Source organism: Pezoporus occidentalis, unplaced genomic scaffold (genome assembly GCF_034315485.1).
Source record: "Pezoporus occidentalis ecotype Australia unplaced genomic scaffold, CSIRO_AGI_Poc_V1 ctg85, whole genome shotgun sequence".
Classification (NCBI taxonomy): domain Eukaryota; kingdom Metazoa; phylum Chordata; class Aves; order Psittaciformes; family Psittacidae; genus Pezoporus; species Pezoporus occidentalis.
In genome coordinates, this window is record NW_026916212.1 from 970,739 (window position 1) to 993,808 (window position 23,070).

At 38.5% G+C, this 23,070-nt stretch overlaps 1 protein-coding gene across 1 annotated transcript in view; it reads right to left on the bottom strand.

The window, feature by feature from the left end:
* Positions 1 to 15,384, bottom strand: part of NDUFS4 (NADH:ubiquinone oxidoreductase subunit S4) — a 47,741-nt gene extending 32,357 nt beyond the window's left edge. The window contains exon 1 of the mRNA XM_062604327.1: positions 15,230 to 15,384. Within this exon, the coding sequence (XP_062460311.1) occupies positions 15,230 to 15,315 (86 nt within the window). The 5' untranslated portion in view covers positions 15,316 to 15,384. The remainder of the gene's footprint in view (positions 1 to 15,229) is intronic.
* Positions 15,385 to 23,070: the final 7,686 nt, after the last annotated feature.

Here is a 23,070-nt window from a genome sequence, read left to right on the forward strand (position 1 = left end):
AGGACATTGCAAAGTTCCTTGTTGCAGGGTACATACTTATGTCTCCTCTTCCCTTCTTACATTAGCTGCCCCACCTCTGCTGACATCATTAACCAATTCTATTAGGGAAACCAAATCGTGAAAAAAACGACAATGAAGTCTTTTCTGGTATCAGGACAAATAATATTAAGGCATCAAACTTGAACATTTATCTTGGTAGTTTTGGATATCAGCATTTAATCTCTAAAATTCAGCGTATTTGAACTTCTTGAATATCTGCTAAATAACCTATGCTTAACCGCTATATACTTTATCTTTTTAACTGCATGAAGAGAAAAATAAATGGAAGTCTTACAAAAGAGAATGCCTGTCACAGAGCCTCTGGAAATGTCATGAAGAATCCCCCACAAGCCCAGTGGAAGATGAGAAGCAGCCATATTTACAAGGCATGAATTTGCCTTTCACAAAGAGCAAGGCTGTAATTGGGATCTTATACAACACCCAGATGCAAAAACTTGTATTTACCTGATCTAATTCCGTAGCTGAAATTTAATTCATTGCACACAAAAAAAGGCTCCTTAACCTCCTTATGCAACATATCTGACTGTTTGATCTATTAGCACCCCCTTTTGGTCAACTGTTGGAGATATGCTGAAGAAAACCAGGTATCACAGCCCAGGTAATCGGATCACAATAAAAAGATGAACCCAAGTCTTGAAGAAAAACTCATGTACCTCATGAAAAATTAAGGCAGTCATTAAGAAGTTATGTCTTAATGGTGTTTTAAGTATTCTGATACTGAATGACCAGGGCACCAGTAGGTGTGAATATTCATATATATATATATGTAGAAGCCATGATTAACCATTCAGTACATTGAACAGATAAACATTCTTAGAAAACCAGCCTCTTTTAATATTATGGCATTTATCAGATATAAGGTTCATAGGATACAGACACCATAAAGACATTAAATTCTGAACTAAAAGCACAAAAAAACACTGCCAGCTCAGAACTTCCATAGCATCTAACCTAGTCTCACACTGCAATTAAGCAGACAAGAAACAAATCAGGATTATGTTCTCACATAAAATACAGACATTAATGACTGTCTGTTCTATGATGTCAAATACAGTACATAGTATTCAGCTCCAATATAATGCATTTTTATAAAGACAGCTTGTAAAGTTGAACTTGTTAAAGATTAACTTAAATAGAGTGGTATAATACTACCTTGGTATTAGATTCACTACTGTAATTAAAAGTTATAAAGACTTAACAGAATCAATGGTATTTTATTTTTACCAGGATACATTTACTACTATAATGCCAAACATTGCCTGTGGAGACCATGTAGTTCTATTTTGTAGTATGAATTGCACGAGTAACTTTTGGGTTTGGAGGAAAAGCAACTTCTCCATTCTCAGACAATAATGGCACATCATGATTTTTCTTTTCCCTACAAAATGATCTTAAATTATGAACACAGTAAATTGTGTTTCTGAATGGATGAAACGAATATCAATTTATTTAATCTAAACTGTTGACATTTCTGTATTAAGCAGCAAAAACCAAACAAAATTGAAATAGAAATACATAAACACTGCTTCTACTTGCTAAAAAGTTTATATGCAAAAAATACTTGGATTTTTTTTTTCCAGGTGTGTGTTTGGAAAACAGGGCAGGAACTGACTTTGTTTTTCTGCTAGGCAAATCTGTGATACGAAAAGAAGCAATGGTCATACAAATGTACTGAATAACCATGAAAATAATTTTAAGCATTTGACTTGTGGCTTATAACTTAGTGAACATCTTCAAAGCTAGATGTTAAATTTACCTGAAATTCAGAAATAGAATCATAGAATAGTTAGAGTTGGAAAGAACCTTAAGATCATCCAGTGCCAACACTCCTGCAATGAGCAGGGACACCTCACACTGAACTATATCACCCAAGGCTCTGTCCAGCCTGGCCTTGAACACTGCCAGGGATGGAGCATTCACAGCTTCCTTGGGCAACCCATTCCAGTGCCTCACCACCCTAACAGGAAAGAACTTCTTCCTTATATCTAACCTGAACTTCCTTGTTTCAGTTTGAATCCATTATCCCTTGTATTACCACTACAGTCCCTAATGAAGAGTCCCTCTCTAGCGTCCTTGTAGGCCCCCTTCAGATACTGGAAGGCTGCTATGAGGTCCCCACACAGCCTTCTCTTCTCCAGGCTGAACAGCCCCAACTGTCTCAGCCCATCTTCATACGGGAGGTGCTCCAGGCCCTGATCATCCTTGTGGCTCTCCTCTAGACTTGCTCCAACAGCTCCATTAATTAGGTGGGTATGTGCATGGCACAAGCATATACACAATGAAAACAGTTTGAGCTAAGGAACGGTTCAGGCAAAAAATTCACAGAGCTAGCTTGGATTCAAGTCAGCATGCAGGCAAGTGAGGACTGCACATCTCGAAACAGTTCTCTAAATGTCCCAGGCTCATACCTGGCTGTTCCTCCACGTGCTTGGACATAAACTCAGCCATTATTTGCAACTAAATTTCTGAGAAAAAGTCTTTTTTCAGTGCTTCTAGACCCCCATGAGCACGAGTCAAAAAAGTTTATCAGTCATCTCTCCCAGATTTCAGCAAACACACAAGAAACACTTCTGAGAGAGGAGCTTAACAGGTTAGGAATAAAATGACCCAAAATTATTTAAGTATTTTTGTAGGAGAAATCATAAAACTCATTGTGAAAGGAGATCTGGTATACTACTTTTACAGCAATAGAATACATGACTTATAAGCTGCCCAACTGCTGACATGTGACAGGAAGTCTGAACTACTGCCTGTACAGATGCTGATCCGCAATTTTATTTCATACTACTCTCCAAACCAGAAGACCTAGTATTAAGAAATTATCCACAGATCACAATATGAGAACAGCAGGTTCTCTGTGAACCAGTGGAAAACTCCTGTAGACAAATCAGACAAAAGGCAAATAATATGAGAAACGCTGCATAGCCAATATAGGCTATCAACTGACTTTTACATTATCTAGTTAGAAAGCCCAATAAAGTTTAAAAAGAAGGGGCAAAAGTTATGTAGGCAGTAAAGACAAAATACACAGGTGACACACTTGCTCTGTTTGTGCTTTCCAAATGTCAAACTTCTCCCCACACATACACATTCAGGAATTCATACAACTAGACACTAACTAAAAACTATGCTCTCTTTATAGTAAGAACAACGAATGTCAAAGGGTTTAATTCCAAAACTGTGAGGAATGAAACTAATGTTCTACAACCCACCTCTGTCTTAGGGAAGTTTATGCATTTTGAACAAGAGCCTTTGAATAATGTAAAATTTAACAAAGAGATTAGTAAAGATTCCTCTGTGTTTGCAAACTGGTTTACGGCATAGTACACTCCTGTATTTTATTCTTATCCTTTCCTCTTGATTTAGTCTATTTGACTGTACTTACAGGCTTAAGTAATACTTATTCTAATAATCTAAGGTAACAGGAAGGTCTGTAAACCACGGCATATAAACAAAGGTACTTCTTTCTTATTTAATGTACTCAAAAACACCGAACTGTGAACTACTAGAGTGCAAAAGAACCTTTTGAAGTGTTACTAGAAAACTGTATCTTGGTTTATAATGGTTCACAGAATTCAGGGAAGCTGTTCAGCTAGTAAGCCTTGCTTGTGGTGCAGCTATGAAAAAAATTTATTTAAGACCCATCTATTAATTTCTGTTTGTAGTATTTCATAAAAGCCACTTAAGAGACAGCCAAATGCCTCACAAATGGCATGTGAAGCAGGTCCCTTTTCAGAACTGTATGCTCTCAGCAATTTTTATAGATGAGAATGGGAAAATACAGCTAGTATAATTGTGTATCATTTTATTTCATCCTTCGTCAACTTTGCCTTATCTCAGCCTCCTTATTCTTCAATTTCCTTACTGACATCAAACTTCTGTCCTCCTCTTTGAACTGTTGCTATCCCAGTTATCAGGTACCTTAACTACTCTCCATTATATCACACACCTTAATCATACCACAGCCCATTTCTTACTTCTTCTGCATATGCACATCATTTCTTTCCTGACATATCTTCAACTTAATACACCTGTGAGTTGAACAACTCCAGTGATATTTCAGTAAATCTTTGCTTATTGAGTTAATCGAGTTATATGCAGAGAACATATGCCAATGTTGCCATCTTACATACAACAATATAAACTGAGTTTTCAAGTCAGACTGTGCTCCACCTTTAACAATCTGAAGACAAACCCTGTCAGACCATGCAGTAGGACCTAAGGGTACCAACAGGTCTTAATGGCTGTGACTAGCCTCACCCAGAGTATTCACTGAACACCCCCCGCCTGCAGTCCTGGAGCTCCAGTTAAGCTCATCTCTGGGTCTTCAACCACTGCCTCAGCAACATCATTAAATGCACCTGCCTCCAACCCTGCCTCTGGTTCCTGTGTCTGAGCCTGGCTAAACCCCTCACCCAGCTGCAACATGACTCCAGTCCTGTTCAGACCCTGCTGCCTACATGGACTTCAGACACACTCTGCAGATTGTTCCTGAACCTGTCTCCAATTCGTTTTGCTCCTGGACTCCCCTGATGGACCCCGGAGCTTTCTCATGACTTTGCTATGTCTGGGATTGTTGATGGACCTTATTACCAGAAACCAGCTTTCCTCATGTATAGATGCTGCGGCTTAATCAGTGAGGGCACTGTCTCTGCTGGGCTCACCCACAGCTCCCAGGTTACCCCACCTTCAAGAGCAGCAGCCCTTGCAGCTCCCTGACACTTTGCTAGTCATTAATCCCTATAAAATTATTTTTTTTCTCAGTGTATGCAGTATATCAACACTTGTTTTCAGCCTCACTACTCTGCAACCAAAGCACAGGAATTACTTTTATGTAGTTTCTCTATAATGTTAAATTTTAAATCTTACCTCTTTTAAAAAGATACTAACTACACAGGTATTTTGTTGTGGGTACCAGTGTGACTAATTAGCTTCTACAATACTCATCTGTCTTTAGCTTAAAAGAAATGCTTACTGCAATGTAAGCAACCTAAGTGTCTTCAACAGAAGTTGAAAAAAAATTATCACATCAAAACTTATATTCAAGTGCAAGTAACAATTACATGGCACTAGTTCAGAGAAAAAAAGAGAAAATAAAAGTTCTTTCTTCTACAGAATACTCTATCAGCCTCTGCAGTCTTGTAACAATTCTTTAAATTGATGATTATTTAGTGTTACAAGAGTAATATAATGAAACTCCCAAGCTACTCAAATGAAGTCTACTTTAAAAGAAAGCTTGAGTGCCTTGTTGTTCCAATCCTGTTGTTCTTAATTTTCTTTCCATTTACCAGCATTAACATAAACACATCTTAAGAACATTTTTTGAGAACTCACCTTTAAGAAGAAAAATAACCTTGTCAGCTACCCTATTTGTGTGTTTGCTTGTACTCTTACTTACACACTGACTCCTCCACTAGTATTATTCTTTCCTCCTACTAGTCTCTTTTTATACTCTTACAGTCCGATCAGCTATTAGCTCTCTGAAAGGAGAACAGTAGCCCTGCTATTGCCCACCCTTTTCTAAAGTGGAATAAACCCTTAAGGCAAAACTTGCGCTTCAAATTCACAGAATCATAGAATAGTTAGGGTTGGAAAGAACCTTAAGATCATCTAGTTCCAACCCCCCCTGCCATGAGCAGGGACACCTCACACTAAACCATGTCACCCAAGGCTCTGTCCTACCTGGCGTTGAACACTGCCAGGGATGGAGCATTCACAACTTCCCTGGGCAACCCATTCCAGCACCTCACCACCCTCTCAGTAAAGAACTTCTTCCTTGTATCTAACCTGAACTTCTCCTGTTTCAGTCCATTACCCCTTGTCCTATCACTACAGTCCCTGATGAAGAGGCCCTCTCCAGCAGCCAAATAATTAATTAATAATTAATACAATACAATAAATGCTAACCCTATTCTTCAATTCCAGTTCAGGCAACAGCACCCCAATTATTTGTCTCTTTCTCTGGTAGGCACAATCAACACTGACATATGACAAAACATCACTGCTGCAGAATTTCCCTTCAGGTAACTCGAATAACACAGCAAACACAAATACTCCCTGAAAACAGGGCAGAATAGTCAAAGCTACTGCATGAAGAGCTCTGTATTTTTTCCTTCATTTAAAATACAGCGGTTCTACTGAAAATGGTAAGCCATTTGTTTATTCTTGTCTTTAAATAGCCAGAAAATACTCCTCTGGTTTTATAATTAAAGATGGTACTTCTGAACATTATTAACATCAGTTATAACATCCACTAAAATCTCTACTTAAAACTACTGACATATATAAAATAGATGAAAAATTAAACAGTTACCCTCTGCCACAAAATTCTGGTTTAGACTTTAATACACAGGGTATCACTAACATTTAGTGGAAAATTACTTTGTTAGACTGATAGCAAATGATGACATCAGAAGTATTTACACATAATATGTGCATGAAACATAGGTCTTCAAATATTTTATATAAAATACATCAAATCTGATTTTTTTAAAATGATGAAGAGAAGCTGTTCATGAAATCTTCCACATTAACACTCCAAGAACAAGCAGCTGCAAGAATTGTTTGCCCACACACATTCTCTAGCTGCCTACAGTCTGTCCAGTGGAATCAGAACTTAATTTACTTCTTCTATATCAGTCACAGGTCAAAGGAAGATTAAGTTAGACAGAAATTACTGCAGCTAGAAAGTGGCTTTTTAACAAAATGGTACCTGAACATACTGTTATACTGCCAGGAGGGAATAAGTGTACTTTAAGCTCAGAAATATGCCATTCGTTTCTTAGGAAATATGGAAATATGATTATAAAGACGGAAATGTTAACTGTTCAGCTTGCCTCCTGCTCGTTTAACAGTATCTTTTATCAAGAAACAATAAAGACCAGTTTGGAGGTATCCTTTGTAACACATTCAAGATCCAATTCTTACACAAAAATTTGAAAAGCTTATAAAAATCCACTGTATTGTCATGAGAACGAAAACATGTACATGGATAAAATATGTAACACAATAAACTCTTAAGAATTATACAAATTTACTGAAACTGTTAGTATAAAATAAGATTTTTTAAACCTGTTTTTTTTTTTTCTGAACTATCTGGGAGTAGTTTCAAGCTTTGCTGCTAACTATGCAAGCCTCTCAGCATTTCAATCTCTTACAGCAGACAATTTCATCTATGACACACAATTTGGCCAACAGCAGACAAATCAATAGCTGCCTGGCAAAATGGGATTATCTTTAATTTCTAGTTTTTCTCAACACAATAGAATTTAATTTCAGGCCCTATGGCAAAAACTTAAAAAAAAACTTAAAAAAAAAAGAAGCAAATAGACATGGCTTACTCTCAAAGAACAAACACTGCCAAATTTAGGAACAGGTATTTTCCTGCATCACAAAGAATCACATACAACATAGTAACTAGGAACAAGACTGTATGTCAACCCCAGACAGAAACAGTCCTTTTTATGTCCAGAAATTTACCTTAATTTCTGCCGAACACTGTTTTCAAGCACGCTAGAAGTTCACAAGTGCCTTTAAATTTGAAATAAACAGTCAGAAGGTTGGGGATGATGAGACATGATTACCATACTATGTAGGTAATTTGTCATAGAATAAGTTATACCAAGACATCAGCAAAAATAACATTCAAAATTGAGAATGCAGACAAAAGTTAAAAATATGAACCATATTAACTGTAGTTAGTGTTTCCATCCTCACTATTCATCACCATGTGCTTAACAGGCATTTATTTTGTTCCAAAAAAAAAAAAAATCAGACACTAATTCTGCTTGTGTCTAGTTGTGATTGAAAGACAAAGCAGCATGCTACTGAGGTAGTATCAAATTCTCAAGTTATTTGGGGTTTTGGAATTTAACCTTTGCTGCACCTCACTGGCACATTTTGACAGTGACCGTTTTTGTGAAGAACAGCTTTGAAAGTTACAGTTTCTACCAGTCAGAAATACAACCCAACCCAACCGTCTTCTGGGCTTTTCCAATCATATATAAATATTGCATCAAGTTGGGCTGTATAATGGAATAACAAGGTTAATTGAGTCATAATGCTCAAACCTACATTAAGGCAACATTAAGGTCATTTTTGTAATCAAAAAAGTAGTATTTTTCCACTATGAGTTAAACCTGCTGAACAGGGTATTTTAAACCACCACCACTAAAGCAAATTCTATTATTTTGTTAACATAGATTTGAAATTCTATCTGTTGACATCTGGCATTCGAATACTCCATGTATCCATATGTCATTTCATAATCTATTAATTCCTTTAGTTATTTGACAAAAAAGCGTGCTTGAAGTCATTGTAATAAGTTCTACAAATATATTCCTTTCAAACTTCAAGATACCAAATATTTGGCATTAGGAAATACCAACATGAAAGCCTTGGAAAAAAAAAAGTTTGGGGTTTTGTTTTGAAAACAAAGTGTCATTTTCAAAGCCAGTGTCAGAAACTATTTTAAATTGTTTAATCCCTGAAGGAAAGTATTATGTCCTTCTGTTTTAGGATACCAGTGGCAACAAACTTCACCTCTACCTTTCAAGACTTTTTTGTTTGGGTTGTTTAGCATCTGGGTTTTTTTTGGTTTGGTAGGGTTTGGAGGTTTTATTCATATCACCACTCCTCTTCAAATCTTCAAAGTGGAGAGAAGATTATCTCAGATCAGTAAATTTAAGGGGAAAGTTATTCTGGCATGTATCAATACTTGTTTTAAAGATACACCAAATTTAGGTAAGTGACCTGCAGTTCTGAGCCCATGATGACTAGCTGTCACAGAGCTGGTAAGAAGAGCTTTCAACTCTGTTCTAGTGCAGAAACAAGCACATCCCTTATTTGCTAGTTATCTTTCAATACAAACATACTTTAAATATCTGTCTGCTTGTCTCTATGAAACCTTCTCTTGCTGAAAAAGCAAGATAAGGTTTGATTTCTCCCCCTTCAAGTTTCTAATTCCAAAAGTGAAGGAACCAAATGTAATTAAAGTAACTTGCTCCATGTTATATGTCAAACAATGAACACCAATATAAGAAGCCTCATCGGGAATATTTTGCTGACATAACACCTGTGCAACTTACTTCTCCCTCATTACACTAGGAAAACATCCATTTCCAGAACATCTCTGCCTTGCCTGTTCTCAAACTTTGTCTCTCCTAACCTCTTTTGCCCTTCTGCTTCTCTTACTTTCACATCTTTCTACCCATCACCTTCTTCAGCTAGGCCAATACTGAAAGTGACAGAATTCACCATGTGATTCACCAGAGCCACTTTGACCTCATAATAAAGGTGCATATCCATGAACAACACACCAGTCAGAATAAAGGACAGAAGCAAGTAGGATGGATAAGCAACTTTGAGATCATAAACAAAGTACTTGCAAAAGGACTCAAGTCATCCTACTCACCAGAAACCTCCTCCTCTCCCTCAAAACATGTGAAGCTTTTGGGGAAAGAGGACCTTCCTTCTCAACAGTCAGACACCAGATAGTCATCAAAGGACATGTGATTACAAAAAATAAACACCAGTGATGCTTTCAGTCACAGATAATATACAAGATTTGGCTACTAGACCCTCTTTTATCTATACAATTATTATTTGAACAGTGTGGACTGAGTCAAAAGGAGTAGGTTTTAAATGAATTATATGCTTAGATGTATGGAACATCTACTTTTCCCAGAATACTGGGTTAGGCCATCTGCAAGATCAGGCAAATACTCACTGCTGCCTGGAGTCTTGTTTTTTTAAAATTAAGCTCATTAACTGTACAAGTTGCAGTGCTTTTAATCTTTTTCTCCCCTCACTATGTCCATTTGTCTCTCCACATCTCTCACCTTGAGCCTGCTCCAAACCTCCACACCACCGCAATCTTGAGACCAAAAATCTCCCTGGATTTTCATTCTGCATTTCAGTTTACAGTTGGACTGCTGTGTTGCAAGAGTCTGATGCACAGTACTTTCTCTGATATACATTAAAAACAAAACTGATATTCAAGATAAAACTGTAAAATTCAAGTTCAATATATATTTTAAAGGTCCTTTTTCCTCTATAAATAATTAAAATAATTATTTGTATAAACACCACTTATACAGCAAAAGGCAAGGCCTCAAAAAACTTCTTCCCCTGCTCTTACCTTCAAATTTTATTTCCAGTAATATTTGCAGATGCAGGTAGCCACTGGAATTAATTTTGTCAAAATTAAATGCTGGAGAACTGTATTTTTTTTTTATTAATGAAAACCAAAGCTTACAAAGTGTCTGAACCTGACATCAACAACCATTATCCCACACAGTGTTTGAGAGTAAGTAGCAGACATGCATTACTGCTACATGAAATAATAAGTAATACAACTGCTGCAACATGCTGCTTGTTCAAAACCTGAGAAAACTGGCTAGCATTTAATAGAGCTTCTATTAACTAGATGCAGCCAGAGCTTTGTACATCTTTGTGTAACTCTCTAGTCTGCCCAGATCTAGATCTGGAAAGTCTACTAAACCCAGTTTTAATATATGCCTTAGTATGAACATGCACTAAAAAGGCCAACATTATTTTGAAGAAAAAGGAAACAACAAAACAAAGCAAAACCAAACAAAATCCAAACACATAACACAAGCTAGTTCAACACCAATAACAAAAAAAAACAAACAAAAAACCCCAAAAAAACCCAGCTCCCAAAAGGCAACCCCCCCTAAAAAAAAAACAACTTTTTTTGAAAGTTAAGAAACATTTTCTTTATTATTCATGAAAACACAAGACAGAAAATAAAGCACGTTTCTTCTATGTAAGTCCTAGGTTTCCCACAAAAATAGCTTTCCCCTCTCTCTACTGAGGACCCTTGCATAACAGCTGAAGAATAAGATCTAAATGGTACCCCACTGGAATGAGGAATGGTCTCCTCATTCTCTTGAACATATAGCATGAACTGAGTAACAGGCTTTCTACTAGACAAAAATACTCGCTTTCATAAACCTCAGTTCATTTATGAACTAGCAAAACATTTGCTGTCATGCTCAGAGTCTTTACAACTGAATTACAAGAAGGTAATATATTTTGAAGAACCATAATCTATCACTGAAAAGTGAAAGAACATTCCATTACCACAAAATGTAGGGACTGTCTGGCCAGGTATCACACCTGCACACATAAAATACTTTGCTTCTGCAACAGAAGTTAGTATTTTTGTGTCCTGACTGCAATAGCTTGTGAAATAAAGGGACTCCGAAATAATAAACAGTTTCGGAGCAGACAGCTGATCCCAGTTAAGTAGAAACTAGTCTGAAGTTTTCTTTAACCAGCTTACCCTTATTTTCTAATGCAAGGAGACACTGCCATCTTTCCCAACAAAGACATTTAAAAATCCCTCTTCTGCTTTCCTCCAATTCAAAAGAAATGCAATTATATTACTTAAATCATACCACTTCATCAAATTTTGGCTGCAGATAACTCAGATGTAAAACTTGAAGTAATTTGGTAAGACAGACAAACAAGGTACAACTTTCCTCCTGAAGAGGTCAAATTCAGAAGAGAATGTTCCACATAATTTCAAGCTTCTGAAACCCAGACACGTTTTACAGTGTGAAAGCTTCAAAACTGTGATCCAAGCCAAGGAGGCACTTCTACTTTCTGTATCAGCTCTAGCCATCTGCTGATGATCTATTAGGCTCACCACCAGACAGAGTAATGATGGAATCAGTAACTACTGCTTCAGTGATTTAAACTAGGCACATAAAACTTCATAAAGTTACGAGGAATGTTGCTGCATGTTCTCTTTGTTGTGTTACCAGTAACCAGTTCAAAATAATCAAGCAGCTTGGGGTTGTATATTTTGAAGTGCTTAAACACGTACTGATAATTCCAATCTTTGCATCAGGGGATGTCATAATATTGGTAAGTGCCAAACATAAATCATGGTAATCAGAATAGAACCTTCTTGTGACTATTGGAAAATGATCCCGAGAATTGTTTTCAAAATTAGAGGGCAGCCATATTATTCTGTAATTAAAATTCTGAAAAATGTAGAACTATCAGAATTTTCACATGCAAGTACCTGCAAAAACACCGCAAATAAATCTACTGCTTGAAGGTTTAAACTTTAGTCCTACAGTGTTCAACCAATAAGCTATACTACTCCCATAATGAAATTTTGCAAATAACATGAAACTGTAATTTACCAAGTTGTATCAAACTTGACCAAAACTTACTACAAAACTCAGTAAACAAAAGCACAGTGTTGAAGTGATGAAAGAATCATAGAAATCAACTAGGTTGGAAAAGACCTTTAAGATCACCAAGCTCAACCTTTGAACCAGGACTGCCAAGTCTACCACACAAACACATCACCAAGGGCTACACTTTCTGAACACTTACAGGGACAGTGGTTCCACAACTTCTCTGGGCAGCCTGTTATAATGCCTGACCACCCTTTCAGTGAAGAAATTTTTTATAATATCCAATATAAACCTCCCCTGGTGCTGCTTGAGGCTGTTACCTCTTGCCCTATCACTTATTACAGTATTAGCTTTTATTGTTAGTAATTCTAACACCTGTATTTAAGACATACATCTAGCAAACTGATACAGAACATTCTTTCTACAGATCGAAAAATACACCAATTACTCCAGTAATAAATTAGACAGACAAAGACTTTAAATACACTCTGAATTTGATGTAACAAAGAAGGCACCTGTACCAAACTGTATCCGTTAAAATACTTTTTCTGAAAGAAAACCAGTACTGCAGGATCCGCATACCCAATTGCAAAGTATCTTGCAAGCCACTAGATTCTCAAACAAATGGGTTTTTCGATAGTAGCTGATCATTATAACTGGAAAATGGTTTGCATTATAAGACCATTCACAATTCCATGAGGTAGGGAAGCTCCTTTGTCCCTTTTTAGAAAATGAGATGTGAGACACTAAAGCTAGAAATAGGACTTGTATACTGCCAAGCTTTGAGGAATGTACCTGTGTACTGAAATTTATTATATTGGAAACATCTAGATTTCTGGTAAAACAGAAATGGTATATAAGGAAGGTATCCACAAAGGAAAACAAACCAAACTGCTGCTTTCAAGAAGCAATAGAAAGTACAGTAGCAAAAGACACAGCTTCTCCCATGCACCTCTACATTTATCTCCTCACTGTAAACTGCAGGAAGATAGCTTGAATTTAAAATTTAGAACCCTGGATCTTTTTTTTGTCACTATATACCTTCAGTCTCCCTTCCAAGCAGGGAGACCACAGGGGCTGCTTAACAATATTTCTCATATAAAACTGAAACTGAGAATGGGGACGATGTAACTTTCAGTGCCTACTTCACCAAGGAAGTAATGAATTACTTTACAGAAACTATGCAATGAATGCCAGCCTTAACCACTCCTTCACGTTGCCAAAACTATCTTACTCTGAAACATCTCCTCCTTGTTCCAACGAAAATTTTATTCTCACTCTTCCAACATACAATAGTGATGATGTGTAAAACTTTAAATAAGAAAAACTCCTAGTGCTCTTCCCTGCCTTTTCAGGAAACCTGAAGAATTATGATCAGACTACTCTCCTATGGGATTTGAAGCATAAGTTCCAGATCCCTTCAGGCAAAGATCTTCAACTTCCCTCTTAGTGAAAATATTAAGAAACACTAATTCTTCTGTCTCCTTCTGTGGCAAGGAAGGAATCTAAGCCACTATTTCAAAAAAGAAATTTCTTGGAAAAAATGTCAATTTAAAAACTCCCTACATCACATATCCATGCTGTTCATTCCCACCTCTGCTACATCCTGCTATTTGTTCTGGAATAATTGCTTAAAAGGTAGAGTGTTTAAAACAAATAAATTTATTTTTAACCTGAATCAGTTGACTTATCCAGTTTATGACATGGCACAGGCAACAGTTGTGTCAACACTACAGAGGATTAAAAGAAGTGCAGAAACAAGCAGTCAAACAGAATCATGGTTTGGTTTGGAAGGGCCCATAAAGATCATCTAGTACCAACACTCCTTTGACAGACAGACACCTTCCACATGAACACTAGGTTTCTTCATTAGCATAGAGGAATTTCTAAATCCATATTCCCAAATTCCAAAACATTTTTATGGTGCAGGATTAACCTTCAGCACTGTCAAGCAGGTGCCAATTTTAAAAGGGAGGAAGCAGCAGTATCCAATGTGACAGAGCATAATAGTGGGAAAAATAGTATGGCCATAGTCCTTCTTTTTGTTTATTATGTGTATATACAGCTTTCTTTCTGTATTTAGATATGTGCATATACGTATATGTGTATATATGCATAAAGACCCCACAAATTTTTAGAAGTTATTTGACCTAACTTATGTTTGTATGTAAAGATATAAGTAGAATGGAAAAACAAATCTTCCAAATAATAGCTAATGGCATTAAACCATATTTTGAATTCTGACTACAGGGGAGTCCTACAAAAACTTAAGTCCTGTGACATGCACAGAAGTAAACACATTCACATATCTTCAGCTGGAGGTTGGTTCACATACTGGACTTTCAATACAGGTCTCTGCATTAAAGACACAAACAGCAAAGTGCCACTAAAAATTATAAAGCGATATCCAGCATTATTTCGAGGAATCAGCGAGAGCTGCTACGTACCCCCTGGAAAAAAAAAAAAACAAAACCGCAAAAACAAACAAACAAAAAAATCCAAAAACAACCCGCATCTTGGGGAGGAGACGAAGAGGAAAAAATACAGGATACAGAACAGGGCAAAAGGGTGAAAATTCCTGGGAAACCCGTGCTGGCAATGATTGCAGCCATCGTCCTCTCTGGTTCCGTGCAGCGAGATAAACGCCGCCCGCTACGCCAGGCACAAAAAGGCTCCTCTGCCGCTTCGACCAGCTCTCGACCTCCGGGAAGGACACCGGGCGGGTGGTCACAGCGAGGAAGACAGCAAGAACAGACGCAGACGAGTACGCTCAGCCCGGGAGGAAGGCCCCAGCCCTGCGCCCGCAGGCCACCTGGGCGACCCCGCTCGCGGCGGGAGCCCTACGCGGCCCTCCCGGCCCAGCGCCCGAGGCGGCCGCCGCGAAGCCCTAGGCCCTGGCCGGCCTCCTCGGGAGCGTTGCCGCTCGTCCCGGAATGCCGCCAGCGGGCCCCTGGCAGCAGCGGTGCTGCCGGTGGAGTGCCCGCGGTGCCCGTTACCTGGCCGGCGACAGGCGGGGAGCGGCAACCCCACTCCTCACGACAAAGTGCCTCAGTACCGCTGACATTGAGAGAGCCGCCGCCATTACGCCCCCCGCAGCCGCTGAGAGACGGCAGCGTCGCAGGGCCAAACCTCCTCCGCCCAGACAAGAAACGCGAAGAGGAGGGCGGAAAGAGGGAGGGGGAGGGAGGGGGAGGGGTTGTAAAGGGGAGAGAGCTGGGGAAGGGGGGAAGCTAGAGGTAGAGGGTTGCTGCTAGTCCGCAGCTGGCACTGCGGAAAGTCAAGCCTCGTGGAAGAGCCAGGCATGCGTTCAGAAACATTTTCTGGCAGCTTCGGGCCTGACGCCATCTTCTCGGTGCGGAGGATGAGTACCTGGGAGGAAAGGCACAGGCCTTCGGGGGCCCACCTGGCAGGGTGGCTGGCCCGGCCCGGCGCGTGTGTGTCTCGCTCCCGGTTGGACCGGCAGGGCAGGGAGGGCTTGGTGGTTTCCAAGCCTTGGTGTCCCCAGTGCCTGGAGTCCCTCCAGCTTGGGCACAACATTTACAGTGTTGGTATTTTTGGCCCTATTCTTTCCCATTGTTTCACAGACACGATGGTGCACTCCAGTCAAAGACATCAATTCTTTGATACATCTCTCACATGTTTTTTAACATACTATTTAGTTGCACTATCTAAAGTGGATCCATGTTCTTGGTTCACTAGTAAGATAATCAAGTCTAACACACTGTGGTACTTTCAGGAGGTCTGTTTTGTTTTTAAACCAATTGCAACTTCATTTGAGCAAGGAAGACTGGCAAGAGCCCTGTTCTCTCAGAGGGAATTGAACAATAGTACCTGGAACACAATAGTTCTATACACTATATACACTACACACTATAGTGCCCTGGAAGCACTATAGGTCTGTGTTCATGCTGAAAGAAGGCACATTACTATAAATTAAAGAGTTAAATACGATGATCAGTGGGAAAACCTACAATGACACAGTTTCCAAAAATGTGTGGTACAAAAGCAGAGTGTTATAGTAGAATCTGTAATATTGTGAAAGACTGAAAAGCTTTTGGTTCGGGGGGGGGGGGGGGGGGAAGACTGCATTCTTAAGACTATTCTGATTATTTTTATATTAAAAATCTGTTGACATTTTGTAAAAAGCTTAACTAAAGTTTCAGCTTCAATTTTGCTGAAAAATTGAAAAAATGCTTAGAAGTTTGTAAGCAGAAAAGTGATGAAATTCCTGTCGATGATGTGGGTTTTGACTGTTTCTGCATTGCTCCAGACGCCAGCCAAGAGCACTTGATTTTGACAGCACAGTTTGACAGGGTCAGACACAAAAATTTTACACAAGCAAGTAAATTCATCATTTTCCTGCCCCAAATAAAGGTGGAAGAAGAATAATTCTAATGAAAAGTTAAACTTTGAATGAATGTCTTCTGGGGTTATCAAATAAACAGCACTAATTTCCAAGGGAACAAGCAAACAACACCCTTGTATTATATAATCCTAATTAACTGTCAAACGTAGAGCAATTATTTCATAGTCTTTGAATTAAGCAAAGGTTGCAAAATACTTTCTGTTGTAAATCATTGTAGTAGAACTTTCCACTCTCAAATACTTCATCTTCTATGCTTGCTTTCTTTCAAATATTTCTGAATTGTGTGGAAATGAAAATGAATACTGTTGCTTAAAAGAGCAACAATGCTGCAGAAAGAAATGGCATAAAATTTTTCTGGGCAGCATAATACAGAGGCACAGTAAGGACAGTGATTTAAAAATTTGGTGGGTTTAGGAGTATTTGGACTTAATTTTTCAATGTTCAGTGAATATGTTCAAAGTTAGATGTAGTAAGGCAGACAGCAGGAGTAATTTTGTAGCAAAGATGAATTGAAACAGCTTATATCGGGAAGTCATATCTTTTCTTTAAATGCAGGTGGGGGATACCCCAAACGTTTGAACTTGCCAGTTTTTCCTTGGGGATTTTGAGAGAAAGATGAAACACTGTTTTCCAAAATTGTTTTGTTTGGGGCTTTTTTTCAAAATATATCAGTTATCAGCCTAATAATGCACCAAACATGCAGATAGACATAATGAGAATATCTACATCCTCAGAAATTAATGAACTTTTCTCTCTTTTCCAGAATCTTTTTCCAGTACATGTGTGCTGGTAGGTTAGAGGCATTCACACCAAGTCAAATTTACTTCAGCTAATCTAAACTCATCCCTTTTGTATTGCTTCAGCTAGGAAACATCTTCTGTCAGTTCTGGAAGTAGAGAAAGATTTTACAGCTGTTCAAAGGCACCAGTGGTTTGGTGAGGCCACTTGCCCATTGTAAACTGGGGCAACATTTTTGAGTTTGATGACTTTGCATCAGCTGGCAGATCATCATAGCTCAGCCAAAGACTTTTGGGGTAAGTCCAGCTTTGTGTCTGGTGTTTTCTTTCCGTGTTAGAGATGGAGTCGGTGGTTTGGGCAGCACGTGAAAGCTCCTGTGTTTCAAACAGCCCAGTTCTTTGAACTCCTGCTCTCTCTGCTATTTCTTCTTTGGGTGGGGGAAGGACAGAGGTAGGTAGCACATGGCAGCTGGAATTTGAAGCTGCCACCTTATTAACTGAATCTGTCAAAGGAGGGTGCCAAATTCAAGAAGTGCCTTTGGCAGCTCAAGAGACATGACCTGTGCTAGATCACAGCAACTGATGGGCTTGAATATTTGCGCAAGTGAACGTGCTGCTAATTGCTAGCACAGTCCCTGGAATCGTTTTGGCCCTGGCCAATTAGCACCATCCCAAACAGTGTCTGAGCACAGTCTGGGAACTAGCGTGGGCCTGGGCCTGTTCCTAATAAACCGTGTGGATGAGGCCATTCTGGGTTTTGGATTGTTTTTTTGGAGCAGGGGAGAAGAAGAGAAAGCTCCATGGATGTGAGTTGTGCCACGTAAGCTGAGCTGCATCAGGGGTACGGAAGGGTCCTTGGACTGTTTATTTACTAATATAAATGTAACCATAGCATTTGTTGCTGAAGCATTGTTGTATAGTAGTCACAAACACATGAGAGACTATTTCAAGACAACCATAGCTCTCAAGAGACAGCATGTGTGGCAATTCTAAGTACACATTTTACCCTGGAATTAATATGCACCAACAGTCCCCTTGCAGTCTGGTGCCTGAGAAAGGGAGAGAGACGAATTTTTCTGTCTCCCACTACTCCCCCAGGTTTAGAAGTAGACTTGTAAAATACTCCTACATAGGTTTAATGGTTACTGTTTTACCTGATTGGCTTAAATTTGTGCAAATGTATTCACATATAATACAACACCTTCTTAAATAACTATTCTATGATTCTATGTCTTAGGTTAAACTAATGACTTTTTGTGTGAATAGTCTTAGAAAATGAAGTGTTAAATACTGTATTCCCCTGGATAATTCAATACATCAATTTTTGAGATGACTGCAGAAGTATCATTCTAAGTCCAATACTTTCATGAAGGCTTTTAACTTTTCATTCATAATTCCGACTGCAAGCTGGTCTTCTGTCACTGATATACTGTGAAACACTGGCCCTCAAGACTGGAACAGTTCATGTGCCAGCACTTATTGTGCTGTACAGTATGCTTACAGTTCCTATTGTCTCACTCTATGAGAAAGCTTATTAGCTTAACTATGCAGAGTTAGAGTCATATTTTTTCTTCACATATGTAAGTTGCACACATTGTGAGAATTGGAGAGGAAAATGTAACCTTTTACTTTTTTCCTGAAATACTGAAGAGGTGCACAGCTTTATTCCATGCCCAAATCAGTTCTGGTACAAATAACTGCAGTCTCAAATAAACCACAGTTAGCTCTTAAAAGCAGAATTCAAGAACTATTCCTTAATGTATTGTTGCTTTGAATTGGTTTGCTTTCTTCTGGGTGGCATAGAGGAACTATGTAGGAAACAATAGCATCAGTCTCAATGATCTCAACAGTCTAATGTGGCAAAGAACTGGTGGAAAAAGGGCACAACATACAAGAAAACTGATTATATTGGCTATAGCAGCATGTATTGCCAGTTCCATTTTGTTTGTCGGTTGTATTGCTTTTACATACAGAAGCTGTGATTTCAGTATTGGATAACTTTCAGATTCTGACCCTTCAGACATCTCAGCATGGCAGCTTAACATACACTAAGTAGTTCATGTTAATTAACATTTGTGGGACTGGAAGTTGGTTTTTAAAATACTAATTTTTAGTGTGAATGTTTTAATTGTAAAATTTTGTCTTTGTAAGGATTTACTCTGTAAGAAGGGACTCTTTGTGCTTTGTTCTGTCCAAAATAAATTCTTTTGCTGATGAAATACCAGCTGCAGTTGTGCTTGCAGGTTTTTTGAGTATTTGCAGTAAGACAAAGATTATTCCTTTTATATAGTTATTTGCAAACTTTATCATGCTTTAGGTGTCAGGATAAATTTAATGGGAGAATTTGTCCCAAATGTCAATTTCTGCATTAAAAGATGAGTTAGCATAAGAACATGATGTTTTGGGATTTTAGTATTTATTTACATTCTCTATATGGCAGCCAGGTTGGTAAGGAAGCTGACAATATTCTCAAAGTCTGTTTGATTGCATATGAAATTTAAAGTGCAGTTGGAGCTGTCTGGATTTAATTTCCCCCCCCCCCCCCCCCTTTGGTATGGAGGAATAAAATATCTCAGCTATACAGGAGAAAAAAATTAAAACCAGGCAGAGCCAGCCCCATTGTAAGCTTCACATGCAATCAAATGGCCTCACAGGGAAACTCTCCTTCCTGGCTGCACTGCTGCCACTGGTGAACCACAATTAAAAAAAAAAAAAAAAAAAAACAAAAACAAAAACCCACTTTTTATACTCCCTGCTTTCAAGCTAGACATTGACATGTGAACCAAAATCTTCTTTTTAACTATTGCCCGGGAGGCCACCAAAGAATCCCAGCTGACCCCCTGCCATCAGAGTGAGTGATGGTCGGCTGCTGGTGTTGCAGCTCACTTCCCCCAGGCCGCCACCCTGAGAGATCCCACCATCCACCGTCGGTGTGAGTGACATTAGCCCACTGGGCTTTGAAAACACTTTTCAGGTCGGTCATCGAGGAGAGATAGCTTCCTTCACACACACCATCAGGGTGAGTGACGTCAGGCCACTGGGGTTTAAAATACAGACCCTCAGGCTTGCTAAGCTGACACTGCTGAGAAAACTGCTTTTATTGTTTTACATCAGCAGGGACCTCTTTGTCTTTTTTTGCATTGTTTACTTAGAAGCCAGCCTCCCCCTTGCCGACTCCCACCCCAGACAATTATTAACATCTGTAGGGTAATTTCTACTTATTCTTTTTTTCTTCTCTCTTTTTTTTTTTCTTTTTTTTTTTCTTTTTTTTTAACTGGAGGTAAAGCAGATTTTACTCTTTGAATTTTTATAGCCATCTGCTTTCTCATATGATTTTTGAAAGATCCTGGGTGTGCCTGGGTATTTGTTAGTGGGAGAGTCTTAGAATAATAAAAGGAAAGAAAGCAGTTCTCAGAGATTCTGGTCCTTTTAGCTTTCCAGGTCAGATACTCTTTGATCGATAATGCTAATGATAGTCATTCTTCCTTCTTAGCTTTTTCTGAGGTTCTTGAAAAATTAAGGCTTCAAGAAATGTTTCTCTTTAGTCTTGACAGAGTGTGACTCTGTCTGGTGCTCATGCTGCAAAAATTAAAAGGCTCCTTTCCAGGCAAGCATTATAGAAATCTATACCTGACATTTTGGATGGATTTTGAACCCTAAATTCAGATGATGAAATTTTAGAAGCTTTGTGAAATAATGCGTAAGGCTTAGGATAAAAAAGCTTGAACCAATTAGTATGGAGTAAGAAGCTTTAGAATTGTCATTCTATAATATTGCTGAAAACACTGTATCATACAGTATTAACTAGTGCAGTAGAAGTACCATTTCTGTGAACTCTACTTCCCTTTCATTCAAAGTTAGGAAATGCTTCTTGATATATTATGGAAAACTAGTGATTTTTTTTTTTTTTAAATACTTAAGGTATTATAATTCCTTATGAACACTGCAAACGTAGGTAAGCTAAACTACATACATGCATTTAAGATTTTGGGAAAATAAATTCTGAGAAAGATTACTTGGTTAATTGTTAATGTATTTAAACATTTAGAATAGTATTGAAACTAACATTTTTTTGGTCTGATTTGCAACTTTTTTCTTTTTCTTTGCTCTGTGCAATTTGAAGCTCTTCTTTCACTGATCCAATCTTCATTTGGATGCATAAACTCATTTTGGATTCAGATTTCACAAGAGGTACTGTGCAGAGTACCATTGCTCTTTAAGAGAAATTTGATTGCTTAAAATAGTTTCTCACTTCTTGTTTAGCCTGTTTCTTGAATGACATCAACTATAGCTAGATACTGAATGGCAGCAGTTTCATTGAAGGAAGAGGCTTTTTAATCTTCTTGAGAGATTAGTAGGAAATTATTGAAAATATGTAGTAAAAATATATTTTGATGTAGCAACTGGGCTGTCCAGTGAAACACGTTTGAAAAGAATTTGCTTTAGCCTCATAAAAACAGAAATATAAACCAGAAATACATTAACAGTGCAATACTAGCTCAGACTGAGGTCCTTTTATGTTACTGTGAAAGTAGCCCATAGTAGTTACCGTTAGGAGATGCTTCTGAGGACACTGAAGAAAGAAAGACAGTCTTCCACACTGAAGTTCTCGCCCTAAGTAAACCTTAAACTCTTGGCTTAAACCTCCAGGTTTTTCCTACTCATAAAAGTTCTTTTAAGGATACAGTTTTAATGAGCTTGAGAATATTATGTAATATTAAACACCAGAAGCCAGTTATGTATTCTGTGGGGTTTTTAAATTATTGTCCTAAGTTTTGAATAAGCCCAACCTCACTTTAGTATAGATGAGACTTTGAAGGCCAACTGTTTGGTCTTGTCCAAAACTGAAGCAAGAACTGGACCCCAGACTTTTGCAGTTCAGAAGCACAGATGAGATTGGGAATCTTACTGCTGTGCCATAAAATTTGCAAGAGGCTTTCATGAGTGCTTTTGCTTTTCTCTCCTGGCTGCAGCAGTTTGCAGTTGTGCTCCTGTTTCTTGGCCAAACAAAAAAAAACCCACTACTTTTAGCTCTTTTTGTGCTGTTCACTGGGGTTCGTGTGTTGCTCTGACAACACTGGTGTGCAGGCTTTCGTGCTAGCAGCACACCCCAAACAGCTTGCATGTCTACCATGATCTAGGAAAGGGCAGTGTATGTTCAGTGCTGTGTGGTTTTGGGATTCCCCTGCCATGGAAATCCCCAGGTCTCCATCTGGTCAAAAGTCTGACCTTGTGTAAGATGGATTCATTTGTCACAGGCTAGCATTGCAAAACCTGTCTGTTCAGAAATGATACGTACACAAATGTAATGATTTTGTTTAAAAAAAAAAAAGTTTCCTCCAGGCATTTGGGCCTTTCTGGTTTACTCAGTTTGCATATTCAAATTATCCTGCAGAACCATGAACATTATTTTGGATCTTTGTGTAAAATGAAAATTAAGTTTTCTCTTAAGTGCACAGCTTGAGAGTCTAAGATTCACAAGAGCTGCCAAAAAGTCTGCAGTATCTGTGACTGGCCATATAGAACTGAAAGATGGATATCCCTATAGCAACTGGAATCTAAAATCAAGAGATTGTAAAAAGGAAGGTAACAACCCATTTGGGTTATGCTTGCTTTGGCTCTGACTCCTTTGGATAAGAAGTTCTGTATGTCTGCCTTATGCACCAGCATGCTGGATCTGGAAGAGACCACACATGTATTTCTGCACCTTCTGTATTTGGATGAAAGACATTAA